Source organism: Eurytemora carolleeae, unplaced genomic scaffold (genome assembly GCF_000591075.1).
Source record: "Eurytemora carolleeae unplaced genomic scaffold, Eaff_2.0 scaffold523, whole genome shotgun sequence".
NCBI lineage: Eukaryota > Metazoa > Arthropoda > Copepoda > Calanoida > Temoridae > Eurytemora > Eurytemora carolleeae.
This window is the reverse complement of record NW_019396427.1, coordinates 132,330-155,436: the sequence shown is the minus strand read 5'-3', so window position 1 is coordinate 155,436 and position 23,107 is coordinate 132,330. Positions and strand designations below refer to the sequence as shown.

Genomic DNA, 23,107 nt, shown 5'->3' with positions numbered 1-23,107 from the left:
CTTGCAGTTTATGTCTGTCTATTTAAGGTGGCAGTTTCACTACATTTATTTACAATTTTCCTAACTTTGAAATATATTTAAGAGCATAGTTTTCTAAACCGTAAAATATAAATTACTTAAATCATTACTTCTTGCACACAAAAAAGTGACCATGGTTTCACTTTTTTCAATTTAATAGTTGTGAACAAATTTAGCTAAACAAATTTTTTTTTGATGTATTAGGTAGGGTTGAGGACGGTAAAACAGCGGTTCGGTGTTTCAAAAAAATCAGAAATTGTTAATAACTATTTTATTAATTAAGCTGCAGGGCTAAGATTTATATATTTTAAAAGCCTTTGAAAATTAAATACAAGAAAATGTGTCATATGCTTATATTTGTTAAAATTAAAAATAACTACTTTTGAAATTTTTTCTACATACTTTTTGAACTTGTTTAAAAACCCTCCCTTGCACCCTAACCATTCAAGTTAAAGGTCTGATTTTTGTGACTTTGTCTGAAATCTTTTAAAAAAATTTTAAAATATTAATTTTTTTAATTAAAAAAAAATTTTCAATTGTTTTGTGATGCAGTTTTTCTGTTGATCGCTTGCCGACCTCCGGTTATAGCCGCCTGACCTCCATTCACCCTTTCTTGGAGTTCAACAATATCCCTCCTCAGGTCAGCAATAATCAGCATCAAGAAATCAAATGATGCCTCCTCCCCCTTCTGTCCTGGTATCCCTGACTCCCCCCTGGGCCCCTGAGGACCCTTCTCTCCAGGGGCTCCGGGGGCCCCGACAGGACCTCGGGTACACTTACAAAAATTCTCCTTTAACAGGGTTTATCAAAGAATTTCACTTTTTTAAACCATTTTTTTCGTTTCTTAAAATATAAGAAATATAAGGCCAGTCATCAAAAAAGTTATCATTTATTATTACACTATTTTTTAGAATTAAAAGGACTGTCGTTGCAATTTCAAGTGTCCCTCCATTTAAAGAGGGTCATAAGGACCCTTTAATCAATACCGTGGAAGATATCTTCGTTTTTCAAACTTAATTGAAAAGTGTTTGATGCTGACAATTAACTCCATTATTTTTTGTAAAGAAACCACAATAGGAAATACTCAGTTTGTTCAAAAAGAGAAATATAGAATAGCTCATTTATTCCTGATGAGACAAATCATCTAAGGGTGAATCGAATTTGTCATTCAATGAATAAAGAGTCACTTTTAATTAAGTTAAACGTTCTTTTAACCTGCAAAAACTAAAAGAAAAATGCTTTTTAATTCTGAAATTATGTGATAATCTGTGAAACCTTATGTTTTATCTAATTTATTCGATCAATCAGTCATAGTTTGAAATAAAAAAGGTTTGATTCATCAGATTGCAAAGATAAATTATTAAAAATGTTGAAGTTTGCATTGTGTTTTTAGTTTCTTTAAGCTAAATTTAAAAGATCTTGTTTTGGATAAACCTTTCCTTGTCTCCCATTCCTACTAGTTGATAACTGTCCATCTCACTGTCTACTTCAGTATCTATACCACCAGTTCCTAGTCAAGCAAATAAACTTATTTATAAAGGACAAAAGACAAACTATAACAATGAACAATTTACAACAATGACAAATGGACAATGAAAAAATAATAGACAACAGGCAATGAATAATGAATAATAAATTATGCAATCTCCATTACACAATGCTTTAATGGAAAAAAACAATATAAAAATATAAATATACAATGAACAATGAACTTTGAACTATTTTTTTCCTATAAGCCCTGGTGGTCCCTCTGGTCCAGTAGGTCCAGCACAACCTTCACTGCAAAACTATACCTATGCTCCTGGAAACCCTCAATAGGTCCTGCAGGACCAGGCGGACCCTCTGGTCCAATAGGTCCAGGAGAACCTTCTGCAAAACTATACCTATGCTCCTGGAAACCCTCTATAGGTCCTGCAGGACCAGGCGGACCCTCTGGTCCAATAGGTCCAGGAGAACCTTCTGCAAACCTATACCTGGTGCTCCTGGGAACCCTCTGGGTCATATAGGACCAGGACGTCCCTCTGGTCCAGCAGGACCAGGAGAACCTCCTGCAAAACTATACCTGGTGCTCCTGGGAACCCTCTAGGTCCTGAAGGACCAGGAGGTCCCTCTGGTCCAGCAGGTCCTGGCGAACCTCCTGCAAAACTATAAAGTTTAATCGCTGTGTTTAAAGCTCTAAATTTCTCCTCTAGTCCGTCAACTGTCTGCTGCAATCTGAAAAACAACATTTATCAAGTTAAAAAAAAAATTCTCACATACTTTTGGCAGTGCCAACCAAGAAAAATTGCTTAAAAATACAAAGGGTCTCGTTGTAAATTGGACATGCCACAAAATTAAGGTTTGATTGGTTTTTCCGGTTTGACGTTTATTGGATACAAACAAAGAAACAGCAAGACAAGCAAAGTATATATATTTGAACTTCCTTGTATCTAATAAAAGATAAAAGACTAGTAAAAGATAAAAGCCTCGTAAAAGATAAAAGACTAGGAAAAGATAAAAGACTAGGAAAAAATAAAAGACTTGTAAAAGATAAAAGTCTAGTATAAGATAAAATTCTACTAAAAGATAAAAAGTCTAGTAAAAGATAAAAGTCTAGTAAAAGATAAAAGTATAGTAAAAGATAAAAGTCTAGTAAAAGATAAAAGTATAGTAAAAGATAAAAGCCTGGTAAAAGATAAAAGACTAGGAAAAGATAAAAGTCTAGTAAAAGATAAAAGTCTAGTAAATAATAAAAGTCTACTAAAAGATAACAAACCTAGTAAAAGATAAAAGTCTAGTAAAAGATAAAAGTCTACTAAAAGATAACAAACCTAGTAAAAGATAAAAGTCTAGTAAAAGATAAAAGTCTACTAAAAAGTCTAATAAAAGATAAAAAGCCTAGTAAAAGATAAAAGTCTAGTATAAGATAAAAGTCTAGTATAAGATAAAAGTCTAGTAAAAGATAAAAAGCCTGTTAAAAGAAAAAAGCCTAGTAAAAGATAAAAGCCTATAAGTATAAGATAAAAGTCTAGTATAAGAGAAAAGTCTGCTAAAAGATAAAAGCCTAATAAAAAACCTGTTTACAGCTGGCCGTGGTCGGAAAGCATGACTTGTTTCCCCAATACTTCCAGCTGTGGAATCTAAACGATAAAGACTTCTTATTTTAATATTTTTTTTTTTTTGCAGGTCGTATAATCTTAATTAACACTTTTATAATTTGGGAGGAGGGGGGGGTGTTTTCCAACCCCCCCCCCCTTGTGTTTTTGTCAATATTTTAAAAACGGCTTACACTTGAATGCTCAATCTTTTAACTTAATTAAAAATAGTCAATAGAAAGAAAACTGCACCTCAAAAAGATTTTTTTCTGAAATGCCATAGAAAAATCGATGTAATAACATGTGTCACATGTTAATATTTGTTAAAAATGAAAATATCTATTTTTCAACATTTTCCCAGTGTACTTTTTTAAATGCACCTTGGATTTCAGAAGCAATATTGGTTAACTAAAGTTAGCAGAGAGATTTTTAAATATTCGACATTGTTTTATGCACACCAAATAGAAGAATCGGACGACAAAAACTTACCTTTATGACTCCTTCTAAAATCAAAAACTGTATGCTTGGGCACATTTTTGAGTAATTTCAAAGGATTAAAGGCGCTAAAAAGTCCTAATCCTTGAAGTTTTTTTTGGGTCATCCTGTATATCTCTGGCAATTCTAAATGCTCAAAAAAGGCAGACCACATTATGGAAATGGCAGGACTAGGGCTATTTTTTTATTTTCGTTTCATCAATCATATTTGTAAAATTAGATTGTAAAGCCGTCTGATTAATTGTAAATTGATTCCGGGTCTTTTTCATTAGAATTGGATTTCAATTATAACTTCTCTCCGTGAAGAGCTATTGAGAAGAACAAAAATGTTTCAAATTTCTTGGAACCGGAAAACTAATTGTGTGTAAAATTAAAACTATAGAGGAGCTACAAGATCACAAAGTCGTAGCAATAATGTCATTTTTACTTTCTCCTTCTTACAAGTTTGCAGTTATTTTCATTTAAGATACGGATACAATGTTGTTATCTACTTTTTAATTTACCTTTTTGAACACATGAGGTTAGATCATCACCAAGTTGAAATCCATCTGAGCAAACACATTCCTTTCCTCCCATAGTGTTTATACATTCTTCTTCACAACCTTAAATTTAAAATGTATATCAATATTCAGAAATTCTCAGCAAGAGGTTCTCCTTTTTTAATATATTCTAAACTATAATTCTGAAAACTGTTTTAAAAGTTTAAACTTCATCATATATATCGAAGTTCATCAAAAATCTGTACACTGTAAGCCCAAACTTTTTTAACATTAGAACTTCATCATTTCAAAGTTATTACACCTGAATATGATGTGATAAAAATGTGCACCAACACATTTCTTATAAATTTAGTTATTAAATTAGTATTTTATTGTAATTTTATTGTATTTAATACCAAAGGAATATAAATAATTACTTTTATTAAGATCGAGCGTTTTTCCTTGGGCAAAAATGAACACAAAGGAAATGAGTTTTTGTCACAAACTCTAATTTTTTAATCCAATTATATATTTGATACCTGATAGTGTAAAGCTTTGATATTTCAAACTTTGATTATTTGATCTTATATAATTCATAGTTTGAAATATCAAAGGTCAATGACATTGGGTTGCAATTAGAAAATCAGTGTGTGTGACAAGCACTCAAATCTTTTAACTGTTAAAACATACTCGACCAATGTGCTGTAAAAAACTATTTAACAATTATGTATCATTTATGTAAATCGCATTTTTGTAATACAAAAGAAAAAATCTTGCATAAATTGTCTTAAATGAATACATATTTGAATCGTAAAATAATTAGTCATATTTAACGCTTTTATACAGAGTACGCGACGTAATAATGAACATCTGAATTAAACCTTAAAAGAGACTTCAAAAGTTATTATCTGAATCTGATTCAAAAATACTATGGTCATCTGAGCTTTCTAAAATGTAGACGTCCTTCTTTTTTGTTGAAAATGAGACAAAATTTTTTAAAAATAGTTCCATAAGTTGCAGTCAAAATTAATTTAGGTTTCTCTGGAATATCTTCCTTTTTAGATTGGTTGCATATTTGCTGAATATGATCTGTTTAAACCTACAGGGTGTCCCAAAAAACATGGGAATTCATTGACGAATTGGATATCGTCTTAGTTATGAATTAGCATTGTAATACCTAATTTCAAAACCCATAATATTGTTATGTCTGCTAGAGCTTATTTTATGAAAAGGGTAAAAGACTGTAAAGATGTGTTCGTAATGTCTCCGCAAGATGAACAGTGAAGACTGACAAGTTTACTCTGTTAGTATACTGTAATTTTCTTGTTTTACTAAGTACAACCGTATGCAGTCAAAACATAAACAAACAAATGTGAACATAGCAGACAAAACTCTTACAGATTACAGCTTTCTCAGTAGGTATCACTATACTAAATTAAATAATTATTTTAAAAGACGATATCGTATTCGTCACTACTCACTTAATTCCCATGTTTATTGGGACACCCTGTACTATTACAAAATATGAATTTTCGTATAAATTTGACCCAGTTTATATCAATTTCACGAGAAAAGAACTTCAGATTAAAATTTCATGGGTCGCGATCGAGAGCTAAAGTGATTAGATTTCAGCGTATACCCCCTTTCATTTTTCCTTTACAGTCCCTTTAAAGTTACCCACCATGTCCGATTCACAACGGCTCCCTTTAATCCTTATCTGAGTAATATTGAAGAAGATATTTACAGAGGAAACACAATTAAAGATAATCAAATTTTAGTTCGAAAAATTAGTATATCATATCTCTTAGTTATCCTTGATCAGAAAATAATGGTTTTAATAATGCTACAGTGGTAGGCGATTATATCAATATAATGAAGACGACTTTCGATTTCATTTTTGATTGATATTAAGCTATTAAACAACATGTATTGGATACACATAAACAATAAACAGAGAAGTCAAGAGAATCTGTCAATTAAAAAAGTTTATATTTGATTACTTGTACACTTGCAGTTCAAAAAAAATCAATCAAAACTTAAATGAAAAAAAGTCGTTTTAATTGTATTAATATAATCGCCTACCACTTTATAAAAGAGGAGCCACTTGAAGTTACACTGTCAGTAGCTCTATGCTATTATTTACCTCCGTTTAATACAGTGCATTCGTTTATATCCTCACACACAGGGAATATACCCAGGGAGTGCTTAGTCTTGTTGAACAAGTATCCCTGAAATATAATACAGTACAAACCATAATTCTGTGGAATATATAAACGATATTTAATACAATCTTATGGACATTTGAGGTCTGTGCACAAATGCTGTGTTTTATGTTGATTGGACTATTTAGAATTATAACTTGAGTCAAACACTGTCATCTTGTTCTTTCAGACTTATGGGTCTTACGGCCGGGTAACTGTATGTAGGAATGTATTTATGAAAAACTGATGTTGATTAAAATTTTGATTTAAGAACGATTTGTTAAAGTTATTTTTCAAAAACTTGATAACATGATAAATATTAAAAATTCGGTGATGATGATGGACCAAACCTTTTGGAGTAATTTAAGTCGATGTTAGTTCCACATTTATTTAAAATATATTTTGGTCTGGGTTGATCCTTGTGAGTTCTTGAGATTATTTCCGTCATGAACATTTAAATAGCAAATAAAACTTTCAGATAACATATGTTACTCATAACATGATAACAAGTAACTGATAACATGTTTTAATAGAAATTATACCTGATAACAAGTGCAGATAACACGACCAAAGTATAACGAACACTGTTGTTCACATAAACCAAATTGTGGATCACAGGGATCTTCTGTATCAGGGATACACCTAGAAAATCCAGTATTATAGAAATTATATCTACAAAACTGGAGATTACAGGGATCTTCTGTATCTGGTATACACCCCGATAATCCAGTATTATAGAAATCATATCTACAAAACTGGGATTACAGGGATCTCCTGTATCTGGTATAACCTCGTTAATCCAGTATTAGGGATCACATGGATCTTCTGTATCTGGTATAGACCTCTAGATAATCCAGTATTATAGAACAAATAAACAAAATAGGGGAATACATGGATCTTCTGTATCTGGTATACACCTGGATAGTCCAGTATTAGGGATCCCATGGATCTTCTGTATCTGGTATACACCTGGATAGTCAAGTATTAGGTATCACACCTAAACTGGGGATTACAGGGATCTTCAGTATCTGGTATACACCTCGTTAATCCAGTATTAGGGATCCCATGGATCTTCTGTATCTGGTATACACCTGGATAGTCAAGTATTAGGTATCACACCTACAATACTGGGGATTACAGGGATCTTCTGTTTCTGGTATACACCTGGATAGTTCAGTATTAGGGATCCCATGGATCTTCTGTATCTGGTATACACCTGGACAGTTCAGTATTAGGGATACCATGGATCTTCTGTATCTGGTATACACCTGGATAGTTCAGTATTAGGTATCACATGGATCTTCACTATCTGGTATACACCTGGATAGTTCAGTATTAGGGATCACATGGATCTTCAGTATCTGGTATACACCTGGATAGTCCAGTATTAGGGATCCCATGGATCTTCAGTATCTGGTATACACCTGGATAGTCCAGTATTAGGGATCCCATGGATCTTCAGTATCTGGTATACACCTGGATAGTTCAGTATTAGGGATCCCATGGATCTCCTGTATCTGGTATACACCTGGATAGTTCAGTATTAGGGATCATATCTACAATACTGGTGATCACATGGATCCTCTGTATATGTTATACACTATAGATAAATCTGGTCAATACAAAATGATCAACTGTGAAAACTGAATATTGTGCTTAATATACTATTAGACCCATTAAACTGAATAAATTGATTTTAAATCTCCTGTTAAAACTTTGCTTATCAACATCAAATACACAAAGAAAAGATAAAATTCGTTTTCGTATTCCACAGTTTTATTCCTTTACCTGCCAACTACTAGAGTGTATCCAGGACAGCATGTATCCCTGATATCCACAGATTATACAAATAAAATCAGAGCTGGGAACTTTTGAATGGTGGATATCGGGATTAATGCTTGATCCACTCTTTTTCTTAATCTCGAGATTAAATAATGCTTGTTCTCCTCCTGATATTAATCTCCAGATTAATTAACCGATCGGGATTAAGGATATCCCATTCTAAAGTTTTCAGCTCAGTTCAAATAAAATATATATATTTGTCTCAAGCATATAGGACGAATAGGACAAGGAGCAGATAAAACACTAGATGTCGTCTTTTCAAGATTTAGGGTTTTTTGTTCACAATTATAACCCTGATGCAGAAGCCCAAAGGAGTTAGAACAGGCTTTCTCTCTCTGCCTTGTAACTCAACACGGGATGGATGCGCGTAACTCCTTCGGGCTTCTGCCTCAGGTTTATTTTGATCGAAAAACACCTAAATCTTGAAAAGACGACATCTAGTTTTCTATCTGTATTTTTAATAATTTATAGGTAAACTGTATAGTCTATGCCTGTAACAATCAACCCATTGATCAGATGATCTGCACCTAGCTCTGTCCAGACAAAATATTCAAAATATTCAAAACATTCAAAATATTTATCAGGATTCAGGTTGCAGGTTTCAGAATATTAGAGGTTGAGGGAGTAAGAATGGTTGAATATATTGTTGAATATATTTTTGAATATATTGTTGAATATATTGATGAAGATATTGTTGAATATATTGTTGAATATACTGTTGAATATATTGTTGAATATATTGTTGAATATATTGTTGAATATATTGTTGAATATATTGTTGAATATATTGTTGAATATATTGTTGAATATATTGTTGAATATATNTGTGATTATTATCTCTAGAAATTTACTTCTAAAATTAGGTTGACAAATAAACGCAGCACATTATATCAAAAATCAAGACGACATTCAAGTCGTCCTGCATACTGTCATGTTTCGTGGGACACCCTGTAGTATAAAACTCATTGAAAAATTGTCAAGACGACATTTGATAAATTCTTTCGATGTGTTCGTTAATAAGGGTTTCAGTGTATATTGTTGAATATATTGTTGAATATATTGTTGAATATATTGTTAAATATATTGTTGAATATATTGTTGATTATATTGTTAAACGGCTTAACCGAATGGGCTGAATTTTTTTGAGGGAACGGCCATGAGACTCCAGGGGTAGCATTGGCTTTAACAAATTTATTTTTTTTTAAATCGATTTTTTCCCAAAATTCCACGGGCAACGTCGGTCACTTCAGCTAGTTGTTGAATATTCCTGGATCTAATAACCCCGGTGCCCGGGCATTCTACCACATCAGTAGCGGATCCTGCCATGTAATCTCCAACAACAGAACTAAGAAAAAAAAACCTTGATAAATTCTTAACAAATCATAATTTTACTTTACATTTTAACCAATTCTAACTATCAATAATAATGTTTTAAAAGTTTCTAGTATTTCGGGCGAACATTCAATTGTTAAAATATAAAATGTAATGTTTTTAGTCCCACACTCTAAGAAATGGCTAATTTTCATTTAAAGGGAGTGGCCGGCAATATATATGGTTGTTGAACTGAGAATGAGAAGAATTTTTTTAGGATTCGTTTGAGACATATAAAACGTTTTAATAATGTATAATTACTGAGTTTGAGCGCAAAGTCGTCGTTCAAAATCATCCATTTGGTTGGTTAGGTTTTGAGAATCGTTTTTTCAAACAATTAAATAACGAAAATGTTTCAAACTTTCGTCATTAAACTAAATAATTAAGAGGTTTAGATATTTCTTAAAGTGATCGGTGATCAAGTGACGTCTAAAACTTAAACTACATTGTACATGTCTAGAGCTACAAAAACTATAAAAGAGTTAGTTAGTTAAAATCAAGGGCCTAGGCGCTAAAGACGACCTATTTGAACTTTTCACAACACCATGGATAAATGTGTGTCATGTAATGAACCGTTAATGAACTGACTGAAAAGATACTATTATAAACAAAAAAATATAATAAATTTTATAGGAACCTTCTAGAATTATCTTGATCTAAAATTACTCCGTCTAAATCCTGAGTCTTCCAACCAACTACTCCCTATTGAAAATAACATCATTAAAGATTTGGAAGATGAATTAAATGTCGTCTTTTAATTCGCACTTTCCAGAATTAAGAATTGGTTCAAGTCTGATTCAAGTATTTTAACAATGGTTTTTCTTTAAGATAAAGGCTAGACTCGCTGAACAACTTTTTGATCCATTTAAAATATTTGACATCTGGGGTTACCCATAAAGGATTATACCTAAAAGACGATTGTACAGAATTAATACTGTGTGCAGTTTATTTATATTAAAGATTCTCTCATGCAACTGTAAACTTGTTTCTCTCTTGTATCTACAATATTTTAAAAGGTTTTAAAATCATTCAGCGAAAACTGTCTATTTCTAGTCTTTGTTTGAATAGAAGAAACTTTTTTCGTGACATTTAAGCAATTCAAAACTCTTCATTTTTACTTTAAAAATAAAGAGGGGTTGAATCAATCAGCAAAATTTTTATTTCTATTTTAACGAGAATCTAAAATACACCATCCCCAAAGGACAAATACACCATTTGTCGCATAAATTATATTAAAAATTTTTCTTAAAAATTTTTTAAAGAACCTGTAAAATCATTCGTTGGGATGTTTAGAAAGATGAAAATTTCCCTGTATGATAATTGAAGGACTGCAGTATGGTTTTGGTGAATTATATTGGCGTACAAAGCCTAGGGGTGTCAGAAATAATTTTTTTTGCATATTTTTAAAAACTTCTATAAAACTTTTTAAGTTTAATTTTTGATAAAACTTTTTGTTCTGGATGATTGCAAATATCTATCTAAAACTTTCTTAAACCGGCATATTTTTNAAATATGCCGGTTTAAGAAAGTTTTAGATAGATATTTGTAATCATCCAGAACAAAAAGTTTTATCAAAATTAAACTTTTTTAGGATTATTGGACGTTTTCAAAAAAATGCGAAAAAAATCATTTCTGACACCCCTAGGCTTAGTACGTCAATATAATTCACCAAAACCATACTGCAGTCCTTCAATTATCATACAGGGAAATTTTCATCTTTCTAAACATCCCAACGAATGATTTTACAGGTTCTTTCATATTTTTGTGAAATTGAAGGGGTTTGAAATTTCGGCGAAGATATACTTTTTTTCATAGAGTACATTAACTAATTTACTACCGATAACTTTGAATTTTAGGTTTGATTGATATTAAAACTTCAACATTAAAAGAATCAACGGTTTCTTCGGGAAAACAGTTATAGGACACATAAAAGTCGTCTTCATTGTTGGAATCTGCGAAAGCGTTTTCATTCTTCTTTAAGTTTAACATTTGCTAGTTTGAATTCAAAGATTACTATTTATTCTAGTATTCTATATGGTTAATGCTCTCTCATCTGTGTACAGGGTTAGCCACAATGATGAGACCTTAGAGACGACTGTACAGAATTTATAATGTCTATTTCCTTATATTTAGGATTCTCAGCAACTTTAAACTGGTTTTTTTCGTCGCCAATAAATAGGAAATTAAAAGGCAAACGAATTAATTTAACCTTGTAATCATCCTATTTTATGAGTTTAAGGTCGTCTTTACAATCTCATCCTTTGTGGTTAACCCTGTAGATAAAGTAGTAATCTCTGTTTGTTTGTTTGTATGTCCGATCATAACAATTATGAATTTCTTAACACGATTTGCCTCAAATTTTGACTGAGAAACTCGTTAGAACCACGGGAATGTTCTCAGTGTGTTTTAAAAGCTCTGAATTTAATAAAATTTTCAGACAATGCTGGGTTTCCAATTGCTGTTACTATATCAAAGGTTATTCTTTCATAAAAGCAGATTTTATATTTTTTATTAAAAAAAATGTTAAATACACCTGGAACAGTACACAGTAGAATATTTGGATGATATGCATTTCTAAAGAATCAAAAAGAAGTTAAGCTTTAAATGTTTTCTTATTATTATTATTATTAGGAAATGTAGACAACGGAGTTCTGAATACAACTAGAGTGGGAGAATCAATTAAAAACAATTGACTCATAAGTAGTATATACAAATACAAATATATACAAATATATACATAATATATTCAAATATATACAAATATATATAAATGTGAATACTATATATACAGGGTGTCCCATGAAACATGACAGTCGGTGAATATTTTTGTATGTCTTCTTCCATAAACTGTATAAAAATATTTACTTATTTTGCAGTTTTTAAAACATCTTTTACTCAAATATATGTTACTTTGAAATCAATTTTATTATGATATGATTGCCAAGAAATATTTTTTATTATTCTTTTCGGTATCAAACAACTTATAACAAATTATGAAAGAAGACATTTTAAAATATTCACCAACGGTCATGTTTCGTGGGAATCTATGTATCATGCATAAATTTAGTTTACTACAGTGATAACCAGAAAACAATGGAATAGAAAGACGACATTACAGCATTACTTGTGTATTTGATGTTGTTATAAAGCAAAGAATTTTTCTTGACACTTTTTAAATCACTAATTTAGTAAAATGGGTCTGTTTACACTGCACAATTGATGTGTCTTGCTCTCATTGGACTTTTTAAAGTTATAATCTTGATTCTTAAGGTCGTCTTCCTATTCCAGAGTTTTCTGGTTATCACTGTAAAAAAAAAACAGCCTTCCATAACTTTAATTTGATAAGAATCTGAACCAATATATTCTGGACTATGACAGAAAATTCTCTTTATGGTTTCCCTATCCCAGATAACTCTAGAATTGGAAGACGACATTGAAGCAAAAATTAAGTGTATTTTATGTTGCTGTGAAGCAAGTAAAATTGATAGTAGATTATCAAATCACTTAAGTGAAATGGGTCTGTTTACATTGCACAATGTATGTGTCTTGTTTCCATTGGACTATTTAAAGCTAATACTTGAGTTTAAAATTTGTTTTCTTATTCCAAAGTTTTTGGTTCTCATGCTGAAGTATGTAGAAATTTAAAAATCATAAAAAATCAAATTTGATTTTAAAAAGGAAAAGCTAGTTATTTACTGTTTTAACATCTTTTGATACCCTAATAAAATGATATATAAGGAAATTACGGACAGAAGACGTAAAGATATTTATAGATAGAGAAAAGATATTCAAAACTTGAAAAGATTGTCAGTGTATATTCATGAACCCGACCTAAAATAAAAGAATATTCAAGGATTACAGACAATAGACATATATATTACCCTTTATTAGGTGTGAATCCATTTTTCAAATAAAAACCATTAAATTGGTATCACGTAACGTTGATGTAAAATAACTGAGGTTTTGTCACAAACTCAGATTTTTTAATTTCTAAATTTTTGCAATTCAACATCGTAGACCTTTGATATTTCAAATTATGGATTGTGTTAGATCCAATAATCTAGGTTTAAACTATTAAACGTTTATACCATTGGGTTGTAAAGATATAGGATTTAAAAATGTACGTTATTACTAAAAACTCAATCATTTACCTGACTTAATATATTCAGAGTTGACTTTTACTTAATAACCCATTTATAATCATTATATGTTTATTTTCATGAACATATTTTCGAGTCTTTTTTTAAGATTGAAAAACCCATTATTCCTGTTTTTTTTGGGCCGCCCTGTATTTCGATCTTCTTATTTTTGATCGATTATAGAAATCCATCCAGGACCAAGGAAGGAAGCAAGTTCAATTTACCAATATTTCGGTAATCACCCAGAGAGTACCACTGCCTCCCCCCCCCCCGTTACAAATACACAATTTATAACGTGGTTTTCAATTGATTGTTGTTTCTCAGAGAGAAAATCTCTTCATGATTTCTTTATTAGGAAAAATATTTTCAAAGGGGCCGGAACGGAACAGAAAAGGAACGATCAAAATTACTTATTGTTTTAAAATTGATTTTTTTTTTAATTAAAATAATTCACGGATTTATTATGATTTAAAATATTCAAACTAACAGACTATAAAATTCTTAATTAAATTCTAATTTTTCATACAAGCAAAATAACAATAAAATCACACAAGTAGATAAACGATAACAAAATAAAATAACAAATACAATAATAAAATATGCTAATAATAAAATATACCAATAATGAGCAAAATTTCGACATCAACTTTGAGTTTACAGAACACAAATCTTTTAAGAAATGTGAATTTTAGACAAAGTTTCTTTTTTAAATTCATGAACAGGGAGGAAAGTTGTTTACTTGTAAACTCCTTAAGTATTGAAATAAACATCAACATTCCATACAAATACGATGTATTGTACATATCTCTCAGCACAGTAAAAAAACCAATACAAATTCCTGCTTTTCATAAAAAGAAAATTTCATTTAAAATTTTGAAAAGGAGTATTGAAAAATACTAATAAAATAGTCAGTTGATCAGCAATATTTTTGTATTGAGGATTTCAACCCAGGTTCTACTCTGGAAATTTCGTAATAATTTCTTTGAAACTTAAATCAACACAAAATATAAATACTTTAAAAATAGGAAGTCTCAGAAAATAATCATCATTTAATGGTGCAATGGTAACTAGCTGACACGGGTAAAATTTGAAGAAAAACACTAGTTTTAATCAATTTAAAATAATCTGAAAAACCATTGAGCCACTTTCTGCCCAGGGGTGTCATGATTAGTCCCACCGGTTACCCGCGCTTTGTCGTAAAATACGATTTTAGCTATTTTTCCATATAAAGGTGGACCCACTTGTTTTAATATCTCAAAACAATAGAACATTCCCGTGGCTTTCCCGACTTCCCCAATCAAAATTAGAGGCAATCTGTCTAGGGGTTCCCGAGTTATGATCGGACAAACAAACAGACAAACAGAGATTACAACTTTATATATAAAGATAATTGGTTTCCATGAGTAGGTAGGACTAGTAGGGTTTCAGTGATGCTATACCAAACCTACCCAGAGGACTAGGAGACACCCTCGCAAAGCTAGGTGGGGAGGAGGTTTCAGCGTAACTATGTCGGTACATGGCCGGCCGATTACCAGGATGGTCAAACGGACGATTTGCCGGATGATTAAACGGCATATTGGCCGGATGATCGTAGGAAAATTGGCGGTTTGGCATATGTTCAAATTGTCTCTGAAGACCGCCTGAATGCTTTAACGACATTGGACCGAGTCTGGAGTTCTCCCTGTCTAGGCCTGGATATCTATGATGCTCCCCAACTTGTTTATAGGTCGTAGTCGTCCTAGAGCTCCGAGTAGGCAGTCCTAGAGGCTCAGGAGCAATCTTCCGTCCTGAGTGCTGGAAGTTTCTGGGTCCAGGATCAAGTTTATCAATATCAGAGAGTTCATGATAGGATCTTCTCCGGAAATCTTGTCCAGGTTCAATCCGTCTTATCTCAGACTCAAACACGGGCTGTCTCTTGTCCTTACGAAGATCCAGGGACGGATATCTATCTGGGCTTCGAGGGATACCTCTTCCGTCTCGTCTGTACTCTGAAGTTATAACTTTTGTTGCCAACACACCATCTCGTGCGCGTACTGGACTTAGGGCGCGTGAAGGACTTAGAGCTCTTTCCTTCCCAGTCCAGATTGGTCCCTGCCGGGGAATATATTTTCTTGAGAACCCGTCCTGGAGTCCGGCATGCTGCTGATATCCCTTCAAATCTAACTCTGTCATCTCCCGTCTTAGCATCCCTCGTCTAGGACCCTCCGGAGCAATATTCTCCTCCCTTCTGTATTCATGCTTCAGACTGGTCCGGGACGGGTTTCTCTTCACCTTGTGTCTCTGAATATCAGGTTCCTCAAACTCCTCAATTTTGTCATATCCATCCGACTCAAGGGTTTCTCGTGATAAGAACCTTGGTAGGCGTCTGTTCGTGTATTTATCTTTATTGTCTGGACTGGTTTTCTTCCCAGATTTTGTAAAGATATTTGGTCGACTTGTCGACGGTGGAGACTCGTCGAAATCTCGACTTCTTGATTTATCTCTAGAATATCTGGAAACGTATCCGGTATCTTGGTCAGATTTTGGCCACCGGGATTCGGCCTCAGTGGCGGGTGTCGCCTCCTTCTCATACCTGGACCATCTATCCTGACCGGCCAATTGTTTTCTCTCCAAACTAGTGGAAACCTTCTCCTTCTCCCGTCCTTTCCTGGTCGCAGGTATCTTGGACACCTGGAGATTCCTCTGCGGAGAAACAGATCTTTCGGCGATAACCTTATCTTTCTTCCGTTCTAGAGACAGAAACAGCTGTTTGGCTCCTTTAAACCTGTTTCTTGGACAGTCTGGAGGTTCTGGTTTAACTTTACTCGGAGAACTGCTCCGATAGAACCTGGAGGAGAGAGGTTTAGGATCTTCAGTCCAAACAGGTTCAGGAAGCAATACGTCCTTCACTCTTATTTTTTAAAATATTTTTTGAAAAACATTGCTAATTCATATATATGAGCAAAGCGCTTTATTATATAGATAATAGACAAGCTAAACAAAATCAGAAAACTGAAAAAGGCATAATTCAAACTTTGTACTTTATAAAAATGAAATTCATCAAATCCTAATTACGTCCAACCTTGAGAGGTGATTAAACCAATTACGATTAGAGTTTTCTTAAAACCAATTTGCAGGCAATATTTCACACCAGGCAACATGAGACCATCATCGATCCAGTAACTTGATGTACAACATATGGTCTGTTCGTGTACCAAGGTTGTATAATAAGGTTGGTTACTCTCGATTCGCTCCAATGTACGGAAAATGTCGTCTCCTAAGATAGATAGATAAAAAACCTCATGTGGCGTCACTCTCGCCTCTATAATCAGTGACGTCATATTAGGTTTTTATCTATCTACAGGGTGTCCCAAAAAACATGGGAATTCAGTGACGAATTCGATATCGTCTTCTTAAATAATTCTTTGATTTAGTATAGTGATACCTACTGTAACTTGTCCTTCTTCACTGTTCATCTTGTGGAGACATTATAGACACATCTTTACAGTCTTTTACCCTTTTCATTAAATAAACTCTAGCAGACATAATAATTATATGGGTTTTAAATTAGGTATTACAATGCTAATTCATATCAAAGACGATATCGAATTCGTCACTGAATTCCCATGTTTTTTGGGACACCCTGTATCTTAGGAGACGACATTTTTCGTACATTGGAGCGCATCGAGAGTAACCTTGGCGTGTACTCTGCATGGTGATTAGCGTTTCGGTTTTATAAAATAAGTTAATTATAGGTGTGTTGCTTGTTGCTTGTCGTATGAAAACTAAATTGATCTTTCCGCATTTTCTTATAATTTACCATTTTGATAACAGATGTTTCAGGTCACACATTTTTATAGAAAAATTATATTCGGAAAACCACATAAATTTAACATTTACAGTGTAATTCACAAAGATATAAGCTTAAATTACGACCAGTATCTGCTTTAAAGGGACAGTAAGCGTAATTTTAGTGACTCTCCATGAAAAAATTGCAATACCCTATTCAAGTATGGAATAGATATCCATATTCATTAAAAAATCAATTGCGGTTTCTCTACAAAGGGACTTGCGCATTTCTACTGCAGGAAAACATTTGGAAATTATCAGAATGAACACATTTAAAATCTAGAAAACTGGAAACATCTTCCACATTATTGATCAGATGAAGGTTTCAAAGGTTGAATCGTGTAGTCTTCGCCTGGAGGGTCACTTAAATACACGCTTACTGTCTCTTTAAGATAGTCTTTATATAAAATACTTAATGATTTGGCAAAGAAATAAATTAATAAATCATGAGTCTTTGTCGTATACCTTAGATATTTCAAACTACAGATATAATTTTAAAATATCAAAGGTTTAGGTCATCAGATATAGGGATTAGAAAATCAGAGTTTGTGGCGGCAAAGGCTCATTTTCTTTACTATTGCAGGGACCCAAAATGTCCGAAAAAAGACTGAATAAGTTTTGTTTCTGTAGTCTCATCCGTAGTTTACGATGTAAAACTATTATAAAGCTTTCAATTAAATACGATTCAGAAAAAAATTAAGCTAATTGAGCTCATTTGATTTTTTTATTTTTTTATTTTTTTATTATCTTATTTTTGAAGTTTTTAATTTTTTAATTTTTTTTCTTTTTTAAATGTTGCTTCTAGTTTGTAAAGTAGTATTTTTGCAGGGCAAAAAGGATTATACATTTCTGAATAATTGATTAGTTTTTATTTGCTTTAAATAATATCATAAGAATTCATTCACTTATATATCAAGGCAAATATTAAGGAGTAAAAGTTATGTTGCACTATTTCTAAAATGGTTTTACGCGTGAAAATTATTCCAAAAAGTTCAATGTCTATTTCTTAGTCCTGAAATTAAAGTTAATCAACAAATTTAAGTGTTGATTTAATTCTTACTTTAGATACAAATCTATGTTTTGTATTTAAATATATAGTTTGTTTATTGAACCCGACTAAATCTATACAGGGTGTCCCACGAAACATGACAGTCGGTAAATAATTTGGAATGTCTTCTACCCGATTCACCGACAAAGGTACCCTTTGTCGTACTTTTGACCCTTTGTCGTTTGACCCTTTGTCGTTTGACCCTTTGTCGTTTGACCCTGTGTCGTTTGACCCTTTGTCGGTGAATCTTCTTCCCTATACTGTAATAGTTATTAAAGACTTTTTGCATTTTTTTCGTTCAATAAAATCTTTCATGTTTCGACCCTGTATCATAGATAACTTTTTTTGCAATTTTCTCGCTGGGGTATTATGCAGTACATTAGATACTGGACCCTGGACTTGTCAACTTGGTAAAATTTAGCCGTCTCCTGTCACGATATTAGTTACAGTATCATATTTCTTCTTACTCCAGGGCCCACACTCCCCACATCTACACTTTGTTTTGAACCCTGGACTGCTTTTCTAACATTTTTTAAGATACAAGTTATTTTTCAAGAATAAACGATAAACAGAATGAAAATTTGTAAGAGTGAAACCATAAGACCACCATGGAAAGATTTTAAAAATTTCACAACAAATCTAGGGTCCACTTAGCTATATCAGCTGTGAAGCCCATCCAAAAATATTACATGTACGCTGGTTCAGAACAATTCAGATACAAGGTACTAATGCAAGGAAAGTTATATGTATGCAGATTATACGCGACCGCAGTTAACTTTCCGTGCACTTGTACCTTGGGTAGATAGAATCATATCTATGAGCAGGCCGTGGATCTACCTGATGACGAAAATTCCCCGTGAAAAACTGGTTCATGAACCGGACTGGACGGATCATGAACCGAACTGGACGGATCATGAACCGGACTGGAGGGATTGCAATCGGACCCAATGCCACTCGAGTCCCCTGAGCAGTTCTCTAAGCCCGTCTCTGGTGTCTGCTGGGGCTCTGCCCCCGCCCCCAAACTCCGTCTTTGCTCCCCGAAAATATTCCCCTGTGATCTATGCATAGTATCATAGTCCCGGGGAGGAAGCAGCAGAGGTTCCTTTCCGGTCAACTTCTCACGCAGCTCAGCAGCTAAACTATCATACATGCTCGCGATCCTATCCGTAGGGTTGAGCTGAGAACCCCGGTCTGATCCTGCCCCGGAGTCTGATCCACGTCCTAGGCTTCGACCATCTGAACCTAGACGAGAGCTTCCCGCACTGGAACTATTTCTCTGCAGCAGACCTTTCTCCTGTAACAAAATATTTATTCAAAATATTATTAAATTATTTTTATCAATAATTAACTACAAAAATTTTCATAATTGGTTCAGTTTCATAAATTCTATTTGGTCCAATTTTAAATCTGTTCAAGCAGGATATGAATTGAAACATCTTTTTTTTTTATTTGCGCGCCTTTAATTTCAATAATGATTAAAATTGTTGCTGATTTTTTATTCTGCTTAGCCAATTTTCATTTTTTCCACCCATAGCCGATTTTTAATGTTTTTTACCTGTAGCCGATTTTCAATTTCCTGAAACTTCTTCTGATTATCTGGTTTCTCTATGAGCCGGTTGAGCTGAGCCAGAAGCAGTGAAGCTGTCTCAGGGGAGTCACATCTAAACATTAAGTAGAAAAGTTAGAAAATCAAATTTAATTCTTTAATTATTGAAGAAATTTATTATTACTTCCCATTAATATAGCAAATACATTTTGTTTTATATGGGGATTGGTAGTATTACACTCCTACTCCTAGTATAAGATAGAATGACACTCCCACTCCTAGTATAAGATGGGATGACACTCCTACTCCTAGTATTAGATGGGATGACACTCTGTGTAAGAATGAATTGAATTAACCAGAAAATTATTTACTCCCCGGGGGTGAAATATCCTTGAACCCTGTCCTGACATAAAACGTGACATAAAACTTAACTTGGCTGAACTATAGCTTAAAGGGAAAGGTTTCAAAATCTTAAACAGTCTCAATTTAAAGGATAAATGATGGGACTCTTTAAATTTACGAATTTAAATCAGGAACACCCTTTAGTTTTTCAGGCAACGTAAATCTTTAAGCCGTAGTAAAACTAATAATCCCCCCCCCCTTAATATGTTTTTAACAAAAAACATTCTCCTAATTTTATAAAAATTTCTAATTATTCAAAAATTTACGGAATAAATTTAGCTTGAAAAAAATTTACGTTGGAATAATATAAAAAAGTGGGCTTGAAGAGCAGAAAAAGCTGTTGCTGTGTACCTTTATCTGTTTACATATACTGATCCCTACCTTTATCTGTGTACATATATAATGATCCCTACCTATATCTGTGTACATATATAATAATCCCTACCTATATCTGTGTACATATATAATGATCCCTACCTTTATTTATGTACATATACTGATCCCTACCTATTTCTGTGTACATATAATGATCACTATCTGTTTACATATAGTGCTCCAAACCTATAGCTGTGTACATATACTGATCCCTACCTATATCTGTGTACATATATAATAATCCCTATCTTTTTCTGTGTACATATATAATGATCCCTACCTATAGCTATGTACATATAATGATCCTACCTTTATCTGTGTACATATAATGATCCTACCTATATCTGTGTACATATATAATAATCCCTATCTTTATCTGTGCACATATATAATGATCCCTACCTATAGCTGTGTACATATAATGATCCTACCTTTATCTGTGTACATATATAATGATCCCTGTCTTTATCTGTGTACATAAAATGATCCCTACCTATATCTGTGTACATATATAATGATCCCTACCTATATCTGTGTACATATTTAATGATCCCTACCTAAAGCTGTGTACATATAATGATCCTACCTATAGCTGTGTACATATAATGGTCCTACCTATATCTGTGTACATATATAATGATCCCTACCTATATCTGTGTACATATAATGATCTCTACCTATATCTGTGTACATATATAATGATCCCTACCTATAGCTGTGTAATTATATAATGATCCCTACGTATAGCTGTGTACATATATCCTTACCTATAGCTGTGTACATATAATGATCCTACCTATATCTGTGTACATATATAATGATCCCTACCTATAGCTGTGTACATACATAATGATCCATTTCTTTATTTGTGTACATATATAATGATCCCTGCCTATAGCTGTGTACATATAAAATGATCCATAGCTATATCTGTGTACATATATAAAGATCCCTACCTATATCTGTGTACTAAAATGATCCCTACCTATATCTATGTACATATATAATGATCCCTACCTATTTCTGTGTACATATATAATGATCCCTACCTATATCTGTGTACACATATAATGATCCCTACCTATTTCTGTGTACATATATAATGATCCCTACCTATATATGTGTACATATATAATGATTCCTACCTATAGCTGTGTACATGAACAGGACAGGATGTAGCAGGGTTATAAATGAGCAGGATTACTGATACTATATCAGAGTTAGGTCTTTCTTCTTGCACTGCACAGGTGAGAGAACTGTTCGGGATAAAATGCTTTATATTCTCCTAAAATAATCACATTAATATTAATAATACGTATTTCATATTATCATCATGATGTTGATAATAATGTAAAAGTAATAATAATAATATGAAAAGTTAATAATGATGAGAAATAATAATACCAATATTAATCAGAAAAAGTTTGCTCACACATCCAATTTTTGTGTCCAAAAATATTGTTTATTATTTGAAAATTATATATTAAAATAATAAGATTTATTATTTAAAATTATATATTAAAATAATAAGATTTATTATTTGATAATTATATCTAACTTGTATTATTAACACACATGACAAAACATTAAAAAGATTGATAAATAAATATGTAGAGAGCTCTAGATAGATAAATACACGGTTCGAGAGATAGACAGATAGAAATGTAGATAAATAAATAGATAGATAGGTTAATAGATAGATAGATAGATAGACATCTAAAATAGATAGGTAAAAAATACTTCCTCTATGCAATTTAAATAAATCTGTTCAGTTAATAAAAGTTTGGATTATCTTAAAAAAATGGTAAATATTTACATTCAAAAACCTTTAAAGGGAGTACACCGGCAATGTATGGTAGTTGAACTGAGAATGTAGTCTATTGTGGAGAGAAATTTTTAGGATTCATTTGAGACATTTTAAACATTTTAATGATGTATAATTACTGAGTTTGAGCGCAAAGCCGACTTGCAAAATCATCCATTAGAGTGGATACCTTTTGAGAATCCATTTTTTAAAATCTTTAATAATGACGACAAAAAATGTCGTACAAATTCTACAGTTAACTTATTATTTTACTGTAGAATTAGTTTACTGTAGGAATAACGACGGCAAAAACTGTCACACAAATTCTACAGTAAACTTTATATTTTACTGTAGAATTAGTTTACTGTAGGAATAACGACGGCAAAAACTGTCACACAAAGTCTACAGTAAACTTTATATTTTACTGTAGAATTAGTTTACTGTAGGAATAACGACGGCAAAAACTGTCACACAAATTCTACAGT

At 32.6% G+C, this 23,107-nt stretch overlaps 2 protein-coding genes across 2 annotated transcripts in view; both read right to left on the bottom strand.

Annotated features, from left to right (window-relative positions):
* Positions 1-384: 384 nt before the first annotated feature.
* Positions 385-12,130, bottom strand: LOC111703103 (collagen and calcium-binding EGF domain-containing protein 1). Its single transcript, XM_023474964.1, has 12 exons — positions 12,014-12,130; positions 10,118-10,182; positions 9,377-9,454; positions 8,601-8,642; positions 8,056-8,094; positions 6,810-6,909; positions 6,210-6,294; positions 4,091-4,189; positions 3,074-3,137; positions 2,081-2,232; positions 1,458-1,528; positions 385-808 (listed from the first exon to the last, which is right to left on the bottom strand). Exons 1-12 carry the CDS (start codon positions 12,050-12,052, stop codon positions 551-553), a joined length of 1,092 nt encoding a protein of 363 aa, XP_023330732.1. The 5' UTR covers positions 12,053-12,130; the 3' UTR covers positions 385-550.
* A 2,073-nt stretch (positions 12,131-14,203) lies between these two features.
* LOC111703089 (serine/arginine repetitive matrix protein 2) overlaps positions 14,204-23,107 on the bottom strand; it is a 22,632-nt gene continuing 13,728 nt past the window's right edge. The window contains exons 3-7 of the mRNA XM_023474949.1: positions 21,964-22,103; positions 20,051-20,156; positions 19,322-19,789; positions 17,828-17,844; positions 14,204-16,509 (exon numbers count right to left, since the gene is read on the bottom strand). Of these exons, the coding sequence (XP_023330717.1) occupies positions 15,033-16,509; positions 17,828-17,844; positions 19,322-19,789; positions 20,051-20,156; positions 21,964-22,103 (2,208 nt within the window). The 3' untranslated portion in view covers positions 14,204-15,032. The remainder of the gene's footprint in view (positions 16,510-17,827; positions 17,845-19,321; positions 19,790-20,050; positions 20,157-21,963; positions 22,104-23,107) is intronic.

Excerpts from the sequence above, each read along its gene's own strand:
- LOC111703103 (XM_023474964.1), bottom strand. The coding sequence starts at position 12,052 with ATGCATATCATCCAAATATTCTACTGTGTACTGTTCCAG. Across the intron at positions 6,295-6,809 it reads TTATCTGCACTTGTTATCAG|GGATACTTGTTCAACAAGAC; the intron begins GTATAATTTCTA and ends ATTATATTTCAG. Across the intron at positions 809-1,457 it reads TAGTAGGAATGGGAGACAAG|GAGAATTTTTGTAAGTGTAC; the intron begins GAAAGGTTTATC and ends ACCCTGTTAAAG.